At 37.6% G+C, this 17,829-nt stretch overlaps 2 protein-coding genes and 1 pseudogene across 6 annotated transcripts; 1 reads left to right on the forward strand and 2 right to left on the reverse strand.

Moving 5' to 3' along the window:
* Positions 1-136: 136 nt before the first annotated feature.
* On the reverse strand, positions 137-6,960 carry LOC111806462 (kinesin motor protein-like protein). 2 transcript variants are annotated; one of them, XM_087128895.1, is made up of 14 exons: positions 6,838-6,960; positions 6,498-6,572; positions 6,118-6,362; positions 5,522-5,743; positions 4,770-4,961; positions 4,193-4,297; positions 4,001-4,078; positions 3,812-3,893; positions 3,451-3,613; positions 2,438-2,767; positions 1,841-2,059; positions 1,156-1,756; positions 1,013-1,078; positions 137-524 (listed from the first exon to the last, which is right to left on the reverse strand). In XM_087128895.1, the coding sequence occupies exons 3-14, from the start codon at positions 6,307-6,309 to the stop codon at positions 342-344; spliced, it is 2,433 nt and encodes an 810-aa protein (XP_086985021.1). In that variant the 5' UTR covers positions 6,310-6,362; positions 6,498-6,572; positions 6,838-6,960; the 3' UTR covers positions 137-341. The 2 variants fall into 2 exon arrangements, with proteins under 2 accessions (XP_086985021.1, XP_086985020.1); XM_087128894.1 differs by having other exon boundaries at positions 6,680-6,893.
* A 1,966-nt stretch (positions 6,961-8,926) lies between these two features.
* LOC111806463 (glyoxysomal fatty acid beta-oxidation multifunctional protein MFP-a-like) lies at positions 8,927-13,856 on the forward strand (annotated as a pseudogene). Its single transcript, XR_015423220.1, has 16 exons — positions 8,927-9,293; positions 9,434-9,499; positions 10,160-10,216; positions 10,314-10,381; positions 10,447-10,528; positions 10,647-10,702; positions 10,778-11,080; positions 11,168-11,254; positions 11,574-11,748; positions 11,844-11,965; positions 12,050-12,213; positions 12,289-12,543; positions 12,644-12,765; positions 13,035-13,156; positions 13,301-13,449; positions 13,535-13,856. The product of XR_015423220.1 is annotated as a glyoxysomal fatty acid beta-oxidation multifunctional protein MFP-a-like (transcript).
* Positions 13,857-14,764: 908 nt separating this feature from the next.
* On the reverse strand, positions 14,765-16,980 carry LOC111806464 (DnaJ heat shock amino-terminal domain protein (DUF1977)). 3 transcript variants are annotated; one of them, XM_087129253.1, is made up of 3 exons: positions 16,793-16,980; positions 15,455-16,620; positions 14,765-15,045 (listed from the first exon to the last, which is right to left on the reverse strand). In XM_087129253.1, the coding sequence occupies exon 2, from the start codon at positions 16,507-16,509 to the stop codon at positions 15,457-15,459; it is 1,053 nt and encodes a 350-aa protein (XP_086985379.1). In that variant the 5' UTR covers positions 16,510-16,620; positions 16,793-16,980; the 3' UTR covers positions 14,765-15,045; positions 15,455-15,456. The 3 variants fall into 3 exon arrangements, with proteins under 3 accessions (XP_086985379.1, XP_023547565.2, XP_023547566.2); XM_023691797.2 differs by having other exon boundaries at positions 14,765-15,087; XM_023691798.2 differs by having other exon boundaries at positions 14,765-15,090.
* Positions 16,981-17,829: the final 849 nt, after the last annotated feature.

Consider the following 17,829-nt stretch of genomic DNA (forward strand, 5'->3'; position numbering starts at 1 on the left):
AATTTGAATTGGCTTTAATGGGCAACAGTCGATCTCTCCTGCCAAACTCAGGTATACTAAAACCACGAAAACAAATGTATGCATAACATTATATTATGAACCTCATGGTTAAGGTCGTTCACGGGTCGGGGCAAGATAGCAGCAAGGGAATTCAATTCCAATCTCTTTTTCAAGCTCGAATGTACAAATCAAATCAATTGATTTAATGATATTTTATATAATATGAAAGAGGGGTGAGGGGAAGAAGAAAGCAGAGGAGGGAGGAGGGAGTTGGGAGAGAGAGGGAAAGAAAGAGAGAGAGAAAGAAGGAAACAAACAAAGAGTGACCCACCACCACAACACTAACGCAATACTCTTTTTCGGGTGAGTATTTCTTGTTCTTTAAGTCTATGCTGGAACCTTGCAAGGCGTGCTTGAAGACTCACCAACCCAGCCGCCTTTCGAGACAGCACAAAACTCAACTGAGTCACGTAGTTTTCAATGTGGCTTCCAGGTTGATCCACTTCTGCCAACAGTTTCATTTCCTGCCATAACCAACAACCAACACCCCACACCATCCCCGTTAGTACACATTCACCCTTCCACTATCTAAAAAAGACAGCTAACTCAATGGTAGAGTACTGACTTTATTGAAAAAAGTTGGTGGTTCAATTGGTTTCAAAAACAAGTTGGTGTTAAAGGTTGTCTTAACAACCCTCAACTTTCAGATTCAGATGTCCAATAAGTTCTAGGATTTTAATTTTGTATTTAATAGATCTCGAAGTTTAAAATCTTCTATCAGGTCAAAAAGTGTCCCTTCTTGTATTAACGAGACCCTAACATTTTAATTTTGCATGTTGAAATAGAGAATAGATCAGGAACGTTTTTGGCTTTTTCAAAGGCTTTTGGTTTTTTCTAGGAAAGGAATCAGAAGGTAATGGTCAAGTATATCAACCAAAAGTGAGAATCTATACTGTATCAACAATTAACTACTAGTATTTGTAATATAAGAGATTGGAACTTTTTTACTTACTTCACGCACTATCTCCATGGTGTCCTCAATTTCTTTTCGATGTGCAGCAATTAACGCTTCCTCTTCCTGTAACATAGTTGATGGCACGTCAAAAAAAAAGCCACTAAACTGTAACTAAAATTTGGTGTTTAGAGGTAGCAAACCTCCAGTATTGCATTAATATTCCCATCAGGAGTAGGCTCAGGTTCAGACTTTTTGGATCCAGCATCATTTGTGTTAGAAATTCCTGGACCATACTGCTTGGAGCTTGCAGTTGAGGGATCAGGCACACCACTATCTTTCTTCTGCCAGCTCCCTAACTTTTCTGATTTTTCTTCTCGGGATGATTTTCTTCGGGGTGGCGATACCTTTTTCACCTTCTCTGTATCATTTAAGTTGGGGGAATACATGGGAATCTTTCGACCCGTCGGATCACTGTGAGTGTTCCTCATTTCAGGTGGCTCCTTGTCAAATGACGCAGAAGTTACAGTTACGCTTGCACTTTTTTCATCTCGAGCATGAAAGGTATTACTTGATGGCAAAGTAGTAGTTGGCATGTCAAAGTTGGAAGAGGAGAGACTCTCTTTCTCTGCAACCCTTCTGCCCAATTCCCCTAATTTCACCTCTTGGCGCAGCATATTAATATCTTCTGCTTCAGTTGGAATTGGAATAGTCGGGGCTGAAGAAGCATCTTTAGTTATTGGTTGACTGGAACTAACAGCCGGATCCTTTTTTGCATTTCCACTTTTGGACAAACTTTTGACCCTGGTGTTATTTGGTAGTAATTTAAAAGTTCATTATATGCCAAATTTCTGGATGATGTAAAGCCTAAGATGTCAGAAAACGTACCGGTCGGCATATCTCAGAGTGTTGAGAGTATGCTCACATGAGCCAGCATTCGGAGAAATGCATGATATCATAACAGTTCTCGAGTTGCCAACAAACGAATCACGAAGCACTTCTGTAAGTTTGCTTCCACGGAAGGGTATATGAATCTGATCATTGTCCAAGGCACGAATGCATTCCTTCAAAGCCAAAAGACTTTTGTTAATTTCTGCTCCCTCAATCCTGCAAAGGTTCCAACAAAACAAAATAGACAAATTGCAGCGATATTAAATCAGGGTACAAATTTCGTTGACAGGAACAAATTTTTTGATGAAGATAAAATGTCAAGCAGCATTTTTGATAATATCAGAAAAGACATCGTCTGAAAATTCATATAAAGAAGCATTTTTGACTGAAAAAGTTCAAAGCACTAATCTTCAGCAAAGCAAAAAAATACTTGATACTGGTGGAAGCATTAGAAACTAAAATTCTTAACCAAGATGGTATACTCGATATTATCAAGCCGACGGTAACAGCAAACTCATTGATGGGTGCTATCTTTAACAGCTGTGAATAAAGAACCATAAACCAAAGACCAAAGAGCTAAAGCATCTCACATACCTTGTCTGACGGTCATTATCAGTTGTATCAGCACCTCTTTCGCTACCAGCCAAATCAATAAAAGAGATCTTCCCAACAAGCTTCCCACTTTTCAACTCATTTCCATCATTGTTCCTTCTCGATTCCTTGACTTCAGGGTGTTTCTTAATAGCAAGTTGCAATATAGCATGTGACCTTGAAGACTCCTCATTGGCACCAGTGGAACCTGTACTCCTAGCTGCATTTCCCTTTTCGATATATTCTTTGACAATTTGTACATCAGATACTTCAAATTCTTGAAGTCCAACTATACAAACCTGCTGCCTCCCATCTTCTCTCATGCAAAGCTTCCTATTACGGAAAAATAAAGTCATCTTAAGAATGTGTATGCATGAAATGCACAAATGATATTCAATCAAGGAATTGGACTCTTGAAAGGGGAGGAAAATGCAGGTCGTATGTCCTATTTACATGGAAAAAAGAAACAGACCAAAAACTAAAAATGCTATACACAATTCTAAGTACTACTACTTTCGATGTTTTTGTATTTGTATTTTCATCTACTTCATTTTGGTAGGTAAACGTATCAATTTGGTCATAATTATATATTCAACTAAACTATGGCCAAAGGTTAATATCGCATCACATGCAAGTTGTTGTGGGTGAAAACCTTTGATTTATTATGCATCTGCATGTCAATAGGAATTCGCAGTAGAACTATGTTTGTTTTTTTCGTGACATCATACCAAGTTAAATTACAGGTAAATTGGACACCAAGATATTAAAATAACAAAAAACCAGGATTAGATTTATAATCAAACCAACAAAAAGTTAATAAAACCCTTACATCCTAAGATTGTTGAGGTCTGCATATACTAATCTAGATGCCACGGTAATCAATATGATATACATAATACCATCCCACTCTAAACGCATGAATGACATTTCCTGTCTCTACCACAATAGCAACTCCTTTTTCCTTAAGAATAATTACAGGAAAAAAAAAAAGAGAGAGAATAAAATTAAAAACTTACCTTCTGTCACTGAGTAGATCAAACAGTTTTCCACCATATATCTCAAAAAAGCTAAGCCACAACTTGAATCTCTGATTGCGATAAACTGGCTGATGTAACAATCTAACGAGGTCTTCAGCAGCTCTAAGAGGTAATGGCTGCATTGTAAACGTCTTGCCACTGCCTATTCAAATACAAATGGCTTAGATCAGCCTTCAAGATACTAAAGGCATCTTAGAGGAAGAAAAAAAAGAGTTGATACAATAGCATCAGCAATGGGAAAAGTCACAATATCCAGAAATAATAATGCGTGAACTACTTTTCAACCAGTATGCATTCATGAAAGCAAGCCGGCAAGAGATTCACCAGATTTAAAGCATACCTGTCTGACCATAAGCAAAACATGTAGCCTTTGTCCGTTCAAAGATGATGGGAATAATTGGTTGTACAGTAACCCTATAAACCTATTTCAAAAAGAATGTACGTCTGTTCAAACCAGATTTTACAAAACCATTTAACAACAAAAAATTATTCTAAACTACACTGGAATAAAAGAATATATAACGGTTACCTCATCATTGGTAACCTGCTCATCAAGAACTGCATCAAAGCAGAATTCATGCTTCTCCACATATGCAGTCAAGTCCACCTATCTCAATTTAAAGTATGGGAGAAAAGAAACTATGATCAAGTTAAACACTGCCACATCAAACAACTAAGTTAATATATACGTCAAAGTTCTGATTAATAAAAGTAAAGGGACCTTTAGTTTTGGTTCATGAACAGTCAAAGAGGCATTGTCGCATACTGAGACAATATCATCCTCCTTACGAGCATGCTCTTTCTTGTTTAATGGTCTCTTTCTCACCTAATAAGGGTACACTACACGTAATTACGAAAAATAGAACAATATATGAAAATATATGCCAGTTGATACCAGAAAACCAAACTCAATCGAAGAAACAAATGCTCAATTAGATGATCCCATAAAGAAAAAGAGAAAAAAATTAACGGGCAGGGAAAATTGATAGGAGTGATTAAACTAAACAAAAAAGAAGAAAGACATGTGGAATGTGACAAATTTACATACAAATTATTGTTCTAAGGCCTGCACTCCAAAATGCATTAACATAGCTATCACTTGTTAATTGAACTACCTCCCAGACGAGGAGAAACAAACAATGTAAGTCCAATAAAAGAATTATAAGGCTGTACTCCAACCTCCATGACTCCACTGTTGATTAATATCTGGAAATTAGTAAAAGGATAACACCCATATGCAAAGGATTCCTAGTTAGTATTCTACAAATAGTATTCTTATGCCACTATAAGAAGCTTACCACAACTTTGATTTTAGCCACATTATTTTCTCTGGCAACATTCTCTTTTTCAATCACAGGTAATGTAGCCACAGCATCTTCATCAGCTTGGCTTCTTGGCTGCCTGCTGCTAGCTATATTAAATTCATCCTCAAATGGTCTAGTACCACTAGGAATAAATGGTGACGGCTCAAATGGTTCTGAGATAACGTGCTGGTGAGAAAAAAATTAAAAAGGAAATCCGAAAATTAAAAATAAAAAAAGGATGAAAAAGAATTAACCACCACAAAAAAGGATAAGTATGTGACTTTCACCCAATGTCATAGAGTAATGGACCGCCAGATAATTTTCAACAGATATCCTAATGCTAAAAAACATAATATTAAAAATGTGTATCTTCAAATGAAAGGAAATCTGAGTAGTTCTTTAGTTGGTATAGAGGCATCTTTACGAATCATTTTTCATGTCACTAGACCCCCACACTCTCCCTCGTCCCCCACAAAACAAGAACACTCTGATTGCATGTAAGCGCTATATAGCTTCATCTCAATGTCAATAGAAATTCCATAAGAAAATAAACAATAACGAAATCATGTCAACAGCTCACGGTTCCTTACAGAAATGCTCTCAAAATATCAGGCAATAAGTTAATATGTCCCAATGCCTAATTCAAACCACCTAAGTATTACTACTATTTTACATATATAATCAAAATTAAGTAAGAATCTCTCGCTCACAAAAAGGAAAGAACCCAAATTAGTTAATCAGCATACCTCAGACAAAAGCTCGGTATCATCCATAGCATGAAGATCCAAAAGTCCAGCACCAAAATCTCCCCTAAATTCGGGAGAATAATACCCATCCATCGCACCAAGTACTCCTGAAGCTTGGGCAGTAGGTGTATGTGGTTCAGATCCAGACTCCCCACCAAAATTCAGGTTTCTCATCAGTTTTAGGAGCCTCTGTTTCTCTTCAGCAGATTGTGCTCCATAACTCTGAGCCAATTGGAAGGGAAGAGGAAATTTAATTGCTATGGCATAAACAACAACTAAAAAAAGGTATAACATCAAGTGAACAAAAAAAAAAAAAAAAAAAAAAAAGATTGTAGATGAACTATCCCCCAAATCAAGCTGTACTTCCTTTCAGAAAATTACGTGGTGGCATGGTAATCAAATTCAATAGAGCTATTCAACCACTAATAATTCCCCATTTGACCCCAACAAGTTGAAGATTGCATGTGTGGAAAAAGAAAGAAGGAAAAATGTACCTCCTACAGTAAATACTCAAAGGCTGATTCATTACTCTCGCAAGAAATTTTTAGTAGTACCTCAAAACATACGAAAACCCTCGGAAATATTAAGCGTCGTACCTGCATGAGGAGGGCGCGTTGATCAGCCAATGGAGAGGCCAGATGCTGCAAGCCAGCAGACTGGAGCCACCGAGCCATGACCGCGTCACCGGCGTCGTTAGTGGGTCCTGCATTATGCAGGGTCCCACCGCCGGCGTGGTCGTAAAAGGCGGTCGCCGCCGCAGCATTGCTCTGCTGCATCTGGCCGCCCATGTGGCGCTGCGAACGTCTTTGCGGAGCCAATTTTCAAGATCTGTTAAACAACGCTTCATCCAAAAGAAAAAAAGACCAATTTAATCAAGTATGCAATAGCACTAAAAAATCTCCAATAACATCAACAATCAGCCGATCCCCCAAGTTTAACCAAATAAAAAGTAAGTAACGATTAAAGAAAAACTCACAGTGGGGAGAAAGTCTGAATTCGAAATAGGACATGAAAGGAATTACTCGAAGACGAAATTCAAATCCAACAGAATCTGCAACAAAATCACCAGATTCAAACTCAACAATAAAGCTACATGGAAAAAAAGAGATTCAATCAAGAATTCCAGGTCATTTCAAACGTTCAAACGTTCAAACGTACCAAATTTGACCCAAAATTAATAGATTTGAAGGACGAGATCTGTAGAACGAAGAATCTAATGATCGAAACCAGGGATCAGATCTGAATCGAACAAAATATACAAAACCCTAATCTCTTCGAGACAAGAAAAGGGGGAAAAATATACAAATTCGCCGAACCTTTTTTTTTAATCTTCGGATGAAATGAGAGAAATGAGTTGGCGAGAATTGTAAAGACTTCAACGCCACAGAGTCCGCCTTTTGTTATAATATTAAGACGCAAAAAGAAATAAACAAATTGGTGAAAAGGGCGAAAAATATCAATTGATTAAATTCAAATGGATTAAACCGCTATTTTAAGTTATATATTAAATTACTAAAATACCCTTTTGATTTTTGCACTAATTACAACGCATCCTGTTGTCGTCAACGGTGCGGGCTGCCCGGGCGGACCCCGGCAGAAGCTTGAAATTTGTCGGCTGACGGAAATACCCTTGTCTTTAGGGCGTATTTGGTTGATAAATGACCCTCTTAATTGAATCAAGTTGTTCTTTCTTGTCCATTTTTCTTTTTGGATGGAGATAAGAAATCCCTAATCGTCATCGTCATCGTCCCCGTCTCTTATTTCAATTTTTAATCGCTAAAATAAAAAATTTGTTTATTTTGTAGAGATCGAGCTCCTCCATTTTAAATATAGTTTTAAAAAAATGGACGAAATTGATAACAAGTTTCGAACGTATGAACCAAATTGTAGCAAAAATCCAAACTATACAAAGACTTAGAGATGTCCACGAGGCGATGACATCCAAACTATAAAACATGAGCAAAGTAGGTGAGACGAGAATTTACGTGGGGTCAGAGGCAAATCTCAATCCCCGACCTCGTTTAGCAAAAAGAAATACGTGAGATTTCACACCAGTTGGAGAAAGGGAACAAAACATTCCTTATATAAGGTGTGGAAACCTTTCTCTAACATACGTGTTTTAAAACCGTGAGGTTGACAGCAATACGTAATAGGCTAAAGCGGACAAAACCTGTTAGAAGTTGACTTTGACTATTACAAATGGTATCAAAGTCAATCACTGAACAGTGTGAGGCACTGGTCGAAGTAGGACATAGTAGACGCGAAAAAGTGTAAATATGACAATATCTATTAGCAGTAGAACTATAATAAAGATAATATCTACCGGTCGTGGCCTGAATGGTTAGAAGATATTTTCTTCTTCTTTATTAGCTATTTAAAATAGGGATTTTTCATTAAAATATTTAAAAGGCAAATAAGTTAGTTGTTTATGTCACGTGTGGGAGGCTGGTGGATCTTAAAGTGGGCCCAACGAAGGAGAAAAAAGCCTCCTTTTTTTCTTCTGAAAATTAATAACGCCACGTCATACCTTCAAATGCACTTCTTTTTAGAAACAAAACCCTTGCTTTAGCCTAAAGCATGCGAGGGTGGGGAGAATCTATTTTAAAGATAAAATTAAAAATTATTATTTTAATGAACATGGGCTGAAGATGAAAGCAGGCCCAAATCAAAGCCCAATGTACATGGATTGGGCTGAGTTGGGCTGGCACATAACGGGCCCAAAGTATTTATGCCTCGTGGTAATACCTTTATAAAATTTTAATTATTAATATAAAATGTTCAAACATCACGTGGATATCACATGCTTCAATGGGAGAATAGAACGAAAAGCAAAACCGTGGAGACTATAATAAGCTGCGGCACACAACCGATGTAATCGGTTACGATAAGCATCATCCACCGTCAAATTCCCGATCGGGTGGAGCCGCGTTGACTCATAAAAGGCCACAATCGCTGACCAAAAAGATGATTGTGAAAGTACAATTCTACCCTCGTTTCATTTGTCGAGGATTTATTTTTATAACATTTTTTTAAAGACTCTTAATACTCCTAATAAAACTGGACTTAATTAACAATAATTAATTCCTTCAGTTTAAACTGTAAACCAATTTGGTAACCTCCATAGTCTCAATTTCTTTTTATGAAATTCAAAAGAATTACTTTAAAAATAAATTAAAAATGTTAAGAATATTTTCTATAATTTCACAAAAATAAACGAGAAACAAAAACGAAGCTACCGAGCTAAGTGCATTCCGCACGATATAAGAGTAAGAACGTTTCATATCAAAATGAAAGTGATAGATAACGATTACCTTGAATAATATTTGTTCCTTCGTCGGAAACCGTGCAGAAATCACAACTCTTCATGCACCTCCTCCTCCATTTCTCTTCACTTTCTCCTACAAAAATTTCCCCTTACATTGTTTCATCTTAGAGAGAGAGAGAGAGAGAGAGAGAGAGAGAGAGAGAGAGAGAGAGAGGGGCAAAATGGGAAGCAATGCAAAAGGAAGAACAGAGATGGAGGTGGGAGATGATGGAGTGGCTATAATCACCATCATCAACCCTCCAGTTAACGCTTTATCTTTTGATGGTACACTTCTTCTTCTTCTTCTTCTTCTATCAAATCTCTATTTCTACTGAGATTCTAACATGTCCATCCATTTTTGTCTTTGTTTTCTGCACATTTACACACAATATACAGTATTATTCAGCCTAAGAGATAGTTATGAACAAGCCTTGAAAAGAGATGATGTGAAGGCAATTGTTGTCACAGGTTAGTATTACGTTAAACCAATTTTGTTCGATCGAACCATTGACGTTTTAGGATGGTAATTGGTGTTTTGCCTATACATAGGTACGTTAGGATCCCGGTAAGGGACGAAGGAACTGATTGCTTTATTGTTTGGAATGTAGGTGCCAAGGGGAAGTTTTCTGGTGGCTTTGATATAGCTGCTTTTGGTGTACTCCAAGGAGGAAAGGGTAGGCCTCATTAACTGTTCATTATATCTATGTAGAAGGATTTTACAAGATATGAGATCCCACGTTGGTTGGAAGGTGAAACGAAACATTCTATATATAAGGGTGTGGAAACCTCTCCTTAGCAGACGCATTTTAAAACCGTAAGGCTGACGGAGATACGTAACGAGCTAAAGCGGACAATATCTGTTAGTGGTGGGCTTGAGCTGTTACAAAGGGTATCAGAGCTAGGTACTAAGCGGTGTGCCAGCGAGGACGCTGGGCCCCGATGAGGTGGATTGTGAGATCCCACATCGGTTGGAGAAGAGAAAAAAACATTCTTTATAAGAGTGTGAAAACCTCTCCCTAGCATATGCGTTATAAAACTGTGAGGTTGGCGACAATATCTGCTAGTGGTTGGCTTGGGCTATTACAAATGGTATCAGAGCTAGGCGCTGAACGGTGTACTAGTGAGGACGTTGGGGCCTGAAGGGGGTGGATTGTGAGATCCCACATTGGTTGGAGAGGGGAATGAAACATTCTTTATAAGGGTGTGGAAACCTCTCCCTAGCAGACGTGTTTTAAAACCGCGAGGTTCACGGCGATACGTAACGGATCATAGCGAACAATATCTACTAGTAGTGGGCTTGAGACGTTATTGACCTCATGTAAGATGTGTCTCAGGGGACCAACCAAGTGTTAGCAACATATCAATTGAAGTTATCACTGAAATTTTTGAAGGTAAGGAGTTCCTATGATAGTTTTGTTATATTACTTTTGAGAGGTTTGATTCTATGCTGAGCTACTGGGTGTTAATTCCTTAAATCTCATCCGTCAGCTGCCCGAAAACCTGCGGTTGCAGCAATACATGGGCTTGCTTTGGGTGGAGGTTTAGAGGTTGCAATGGTAAGTGTCTAGCTATGTCCATAGATGAATCCTGTTACAATCTCTTATTTGCCTTCATTTCTCAGGCCTGTCATGCTCGAATATCGACTCCTACCGCTCAACTAGGTTTGCCCGAACTTCAGCTTGGAATAATTCCTGGTTTTGGAGGTACGATTTCAGTTTAACGCGTTGATTAGTTCCTTAAGACTTAAAATATTATGGATTCTTAAAATGGTTGGGGTGTTTTGGTTCGCCTATCTTGATCTCGAGGCTCTAAACTACTCAGGAACACAACGGCTTCCACGTCTTGTCGGTCTCTCAAAGGCTCTAGAAATGATGTTGGTAAGCTAGATGGATTACTTTTTGTAACATGATGTATAAAATATCATCATGTACTATATTCTCATGTGTAAACAGACATCAAAGCTAATTAAAGGACAAGAAGCTCATTCTTTGGGGCTTGTCGATGACATTGCCCCTCCTGAAGAGTTGATCACGACTGCACGTAAACGGGCTCTCGAAATCCTAGAGCGGAGAAGGCCATGGGTTCATAGTCTCCATAGGACTGACAAGTTAGAGTCCCTTGCTGAGGCTAAGGAAATATTTGAGACTGCCAGAGTTCAGGCAAGGAAACAGTCACCGAATCTTAAGCACCCGTTCGCCTGCATTGACGTCATTGAAACGGGTGTCGTCTTTGGCCCTCGTGCTGGACTTCGGAAGGTTTCTCATCTTCCATTTCATTCCTTTTCATCTTAAATCGTAGTCGCTTCATCTCTCTCTCTCTATATCTTGTTCTGGACATTGCAGGAGGTTGAAGAATTTCAGGGACTCCTACATACTGATACTTGTAAAAGCTTAATTCATATCTTCTTTGCCCAGCGTTCGACAACAAAGGTTAGAAAATAAAGGACGGACAAGAAAGTTCGATCGGGTTTATAGAAGTGGCAGCACATTAATGAGTATTCTGCTAACTAATTCAGAAGAATTGTTCTTGAACTCTTGATCTTGGGATGTTCATGGTTTTATTATCTATGGGGGCTCGATCTCACTGGCTAGAACTAGAATAACAACAATGTTCGATACTGAAGTCGAGAAATTCTATAGCTCAAGATTGAACCAGAATACTATAGCTCAGTAGTTCTAGCTAATTTGTTAGTGGCTGGCCATATTATCCCCTGCACGTAAAAATTTATTATCTCCTCATGTTCGACAGGTACCCGGGGTTACCGATCTTGGTTTGGCACCGAGAAGAATCACGAAAGTTGCTATCGTGGGAGGAGGATTAATGGGATCCGGAATAGCTACAGCATTGATTCTTAGCAACTATCCTGTAATACTTAAAGAAGTGAACGATGAGTTCTTGCAGGCTGGCATTGATAGAGTCAGGGGTACCCCTAGAAACTAATGATTTTGACATGCTTTTGTATCCACAATTCAATTTGCAGCTTTTTTTGAACTCATGATTTGATGTATTCTCCTACAGCGAACCTACAAAGCCGAGTCGAAAAAGGGAATATGACTAAAGAGAATTTTGAGAAGACTATTTCTTTACTCAAGGGAGTTCTTGACTATGAAAGTTTTAAAGATGTGGATATGGTGATAGAGGTACTTTGGGCTGCTTTTCTCTTTTCTAGACAGGTCGAGGGCAATAGCTAATAGCTAATGTTGATTTTCGTGTTCTCGACACAGGCTGTTACCGAGAATGTTTCTTTGAAGCAACAGATCTTTGCTGATCTTGAGAAATATTGCCCACCACATTGTATGCTTGCTACTAATACTTCCACAATAGATTTGGAGTTGATTGGAGAGAGAACGAAGTCTCGTGACAGAATTATTGGAGCCCATTTCTTCAGGTATATCCACATTCCCCCCCCCCCCCCCCCTCGGGATCTATTTGGCGTAGCGTTGAGCTTTTGCTTCTGATACAGTCCCGCCCATGTCATGCCACTATTGGAAATTGTTCGTACCAAGCATACAGATAAACAAGTAATTGTTGATCTGCTAGATGTTGGGAAGACTATAAAGAAAACGCCTATTATCATTGGAAATTGCACAGGATTTGCAGTGAACAGAATGTTTTTCCCCTACTCTCAGGCTGCCATTTTACTTGCCGAACGTGGAGTAGATCCCTATCGAATTGATAGGGCGATTTCCAAGTTTGGAATGCCAATGGGACCCTTCAGGTTTATAATGGTTAAGAAGTTTGCTAGTTTGCACCATATTCTGTTCTCATTGAATCCTATTGAATTTTTTATTCCTATTTGCTCTTGTTTTTTCCTTCAGGTTGTGTGACCTCGTTGGTTTCGGTGTGGCAGAAGCAGCTACCAGTCAGTTTGTTCAAGTTTTTCCAGAAAGAACTTGTAAATCTGTGCTAATTCCTCTTATGCAAGAGGATAAGAATGCAGGTAGCTTTTTCCTTCCAAAATAAGCTTAAATCCTACAACTACCTGACAAGAATGGGCTCCAATGTGAAGCTAATAGTTACAAACGGTCAAACAAACGGATGCCCAAAGCGAGGCGTTATACCTCACTTACTTCCAAACCTCATACAAAGAACGCTCCACACGCTTCATCTATTATTGAATATATTGCTACCTTTATTATGTAATGTTAGATGATCTTCGCCAGTGTTACATTCCTTACAAGAATCATTTGTGTACATTACACATCTCAGGTGAATCCACTCGTAAAGGATTCTATGTCTATGACCAGAACCGTAAAGCTGGGCCAAATCCGGAGTTAAAGAGTTATATTGAGAAGGCTCGGAGCACTTCCGGTATTTCAGTTGATCCGAAGGTCTCTTTCTCCCCTATGTCTCCTCACAAAACATATGTTCGCTCACTTCTCTTGATTTAGCATTTCTTTATGACCTTAGAAGTATAAGAAACTGGGGGAAAGTGATTATTGTTGAGGTATGTCTAAACGATTTCGGTAATGTAGCTAATGAAGTTATCGGAAAAGGACATTGTGGAGATGATATTATTCCCGGTGGTGAATGAGGCATGCCGTGTCCTAGCAGAAGGCATAGCGGTCAAAGCAGCCGACCTGGACATTGCTGGTGTAATGGGAATGGGTTTCCCCTCTTACAGGTTTGTTAACTTGACCAGTTGATCTCATTTTAATATATCTCTTTTGTTCCGAAACTTGAGTATAAAATTTTGTGTCCCTAAGCAGGGGAGGACTCATGTTCTGGGCGGATTCTCTTGGATCAAATTACATCTATTCAAGATTGGAGGAATGGTCGAAACAGTATGGTGGATTTTTCAAGTCTTGTGGATACTTGGCTGAAAGAGCTACTCAGGGTGCAACTCTGGTGAGAAATCTACATCCTAATTTAACCGAGCTTATTTTCCGTGCACCTAAATCCTCATCTCTTATACATCTCCCACATAAATCAAGAGCTGAACTCTAGCCAAAACAGAAAGCTAAGAAACAGATTAAGTCTATTTTTGGCAAACAAAAGATGTGATGGAATAAGTTTCGAGGCAAAAGCTCGGAGCATCCAAATATCCTATGGAATACAAGATCGCTTGCCAACTTCTAAGTGACTAATGAACTTTCCAGATATCAATTCTGATAGAATTTAAGCCTCACAACCAAATAACCAACAACAAACTAAAACAAAATTACTAAGTCACGATTATTCATCCATATTACATACTACGCTGCATCACTTTGAGACTCCGGATGATATTGCCTAGAGTTATTGAGAATGGAAAGAAACATTCCTGAATTGCCAATCCTAGTTACATATTTATCATGATAATTGCTTCTCAAAGTGGTGCTTATTTTTGGTTTGAGTGCAGAGTGCTCCTGTTGGTGATGCTAAACCTCGAATATAAGATCGATCAACTCAACTGGAAGTTTTTTATGTGTTTCTTCTGAAAATCTAGATAAGATTCCTGGGATTGGGCTTGAACGAATAACTTATTTTGGTAGAGGTTGTACCTATGGAAGACATTTATTTTTGAAGGAGTTTGAGTAGGAGCAATATTTCAATTGGTAGCATTCTTTATCATTTTCTCTTTCGATGGAGCTTTTGGGAGTTTACATTCGTTTAGATTCTAGAAATTTTTCAAAATGTGTCCCTCCTATCAATCCCATTATTGTCACCCAATACCTTAAATGCTATCTAATTGTAAGTTATTGGGTCTACAAAGTACAAACAAGGAAGTCGAGTACAGAGTTTTCCGGGAGATAAACTTCACAGATTTCACAACTATTTTCATCAAATTTGAACTAAAACAGGATATGCCTAATAATCTGCTATGTTAGAAGCAATATTTGGATCTCATTTTCACATGTTCGTGAATCCTGTATTATATACTCGAATGATTCAAAACAATAATGGGCAAGGATGTGCATAAAAATGAAAAAATTTAAGGGAAGGAAAAGATGGAATGATGATCCAAAGGACATTTACGTAAAGACTTGAGCTTCACTTCAATATTTGAAGAATGTAAAGAAGCAAATCAGTATCTTCTTTCAGTTTGTACAACGGTTATGACTTTATTTGAAAAATGGATCATAAAAACTTCATGCGGAAGTGATATAGAAAAATTACAGAGTCGTACCACTCCAGCGTCATTGATGGCCAACGGTGCCAAGTGATTGGCTCAGCACAACTCCGATAAACCTTTGGGTCTTAGCCCTCGTGATCCAGCCATGAGTGTCCCGTTCTGCATCTGAGCATAGAGTCTCACAACTTCAAAATCCATCAATATAACCTGCTTTAATTTAAAACAGGATCGGTTTCCCATCAGTTGGTGAGTTATGAATATCGTACTTTCACAGGAAAAACGGTATAGATGTATTTTTTTTTTTTTTTTTTTTTTTTTGGGATAAGAGACAGAGACTTAAGTAATAATGATTTCTTTTTCAGGGATCATATAGAGACAGGTTCATTAAACAATCTGAGTCTAAACCACCTAACACATGAGAGACACAAAAGGCTAGATCAAATGGGATAAAAAGCTTCAAAAAATAACAAAACTTAATATTGCAGTCTTTATATTCAAGCAAAGTTAACAACTGAAGTAGCAAACAACAAGACTTGGATAATAACGCCTAAGAAATGAGAGAATCCCTGTTTACCTTTATGCAAACCCGAGATTATTCATCTTCTCGCAATGAGGAGTTGGGAGATTTTTATTCCACTTGCGTCTCTGGAGTTCTACATGACAATAACGCCAAACCATGTTTTTGTAATCCCTAATCACACTACTCTCTATTTCAGTTCGAGCTCCGCTTCCAAGAGGATATCTTTCATCAAAATCTGATGATTTGACAAAAAACTCCACTCCATGTTTCTCCGTAGCCATGGGAATACTGTAGGATAGATTTTTATGCAAAGAATAGTCTGGCTCTGGAAAGGGCATATAAGCCAACAAGACAATTAACAAGAATGGTAACATTAGAAGAAAAATCAACAAGTTGGGACCTCCCCCATCAGATTCTGTCCTCCGTTGGCTTCTCGCACCTCCAGTGCTATAAGTATAAGCACGACTCGTCTGAAACATATTTCCTTGCCCAAAGAACGCCCTGAATATCTCATCAGGATCAAAATTTTCTTCAAACAAATCACGACCCGTTCTCCTGCGCCTTACATTATGCTGTTGGTTGTACTCATATTGATCAACCAAAGCTGTGTGGTCATATTGCCTTCTCGACGTGTCATCGCTCAAACACATGAAAGCCTTGGATAATTTCTTGAATGCTTCATCTGAACCAGGAGCCTTGTTCTTATCAGGGTGAACTTTCAAGGACAATTTCTTATAAGCCCTCTTAATTTCTTCAGCCGAACTAGTTTTCTCCACACCAAGAATTTTGTAATAGTCCTTAGCTGTTTTTATCTGCCTGATCAATTGAACATGTTCAATACTGTAATTACGTTCACCATTCAAACCGTCAACATGATTCGCCGAACCAGAAACACTATGAACTTTTCCCGCGCGTTTCCCATCGGAGGAAGATGAAGGTGATTTCGAGTCGATCTCCTCACACGCCGACAATAACTCGTCCACTTCCAAACTCCGATTAAGGCGACAAGCAATTTTAATGAATTTGAGTGCTCGCTCTTTATTCCCCGATGCAATTGCTTCTTCCGCTATGCGAATACATCTTAAAGCTTCGTCCTTATTCCCATCCATAATCGCACCGACACAATCTTTCAAAGAAAACCCTAAACCGCCGAATTTCCTTCAGCACAATTTCATATACAATTCCAACTATACTGATAACAAATTCGAGACAGATAAGACCTAAATTACAGGAAAAAAAAAAAATAGAAATCCACTATCAAATTTCGCAACAGTACTGGCAGTGAGCGGATCAACAAAATCACATAAGCAAGGCTAAGCTAGAGTATACAGCATTATCATCCACATTATATATACACGATAGATAAGAAAGGATGAGGAATGAGAGTCGTGCCTGATAAAAGAAGATTGATGGCTTCAAACTCGGAGAAAGATGAGGATCGGGATTCATTCAGAAGATTGAACTCCAAAGAGAAAAATTTTCCCCATGAACACCGAGCTCGGAGTTGGCCTGCTGCAATGGCATTCGTTCGTCAGCAGACAGGACTTTTCATTTCCATTAAAAGCCGTGGAGACTTTCTGAGATTTAAGGTAGAGATTTAAGCAATAAATTTAAAAATAAATAAATAAATAAATAAGGTATTAATTATAATTTTAACAAGGATGGATGGCTTAATTCTCATTCCAGATAATTACAATATTTATTAAATTTAAAACCCTAAAATAAACACTATCTAAATTTAAATCTAAATTAGGTAACAATTTAAAGTTAAATTAAATTCCTTGAAATTACATTAAAGTATAACATCTAGATAAACTTAAAATATATATATATATATATATATACCCTGAATTTAAATTTATTTTAATAAAAAAATTGTTTATTTAAATAATTACCATTATTTGGATAAAATAGGATTACATGTACACATATCTTAAAAATTAAGTATTTCACCTTTTTTTTTTTAAATATGAGTTCAATCCATTTTATGTAATAAAATATAATTATCGATTCAACCATCACGTTACTAATAAACTATATGAAATTATAAATAATTTTTTAATAGGAATTAAAATAAATAATACATGGATCACACCTACTTCAACTTTAACTGGATTTACCGTTAGTTAAATTACAAATTAAGTATTAATCACAATATTTTTGAAATTATAAATTTAATCTTTTTAAGATTTACAAATTTATTAAATATAAAATTTTAAAAATGTGCTTGGTGATCCATAAGAATGAGTCTATATTCATGTTAACCAAATAGACACAACTTTAAAAGTAAAGAAATTGATAATTAAACTTTAAAGGTTTATTCTTAATTTAGATCTCAAGAACGTCGAAGAAATGGAGGATTTCCACCTAGATGGTTTATTCTTAATTTAGATCTCAAGAACGTCGAAGAAATGGAGGATTTCCACCTA

The sequence above is a fragment of the Cucurbita pepo genome, chromosome 12 (genome assembly GCF_057944985.1).
Source record: "Cucurbita pepo subsp. pepo isolate OVF chromosome 12, ASM5794498v1, whole genome shotgun sequence".
Classification (NCBI taxonomy): Eukaryota; Viridiplantae; Streptophyta; class Magnoliopsida; order Cucurbitales; family Cucurbitaceae; genus Cucurbita; species Cucurbita pepo.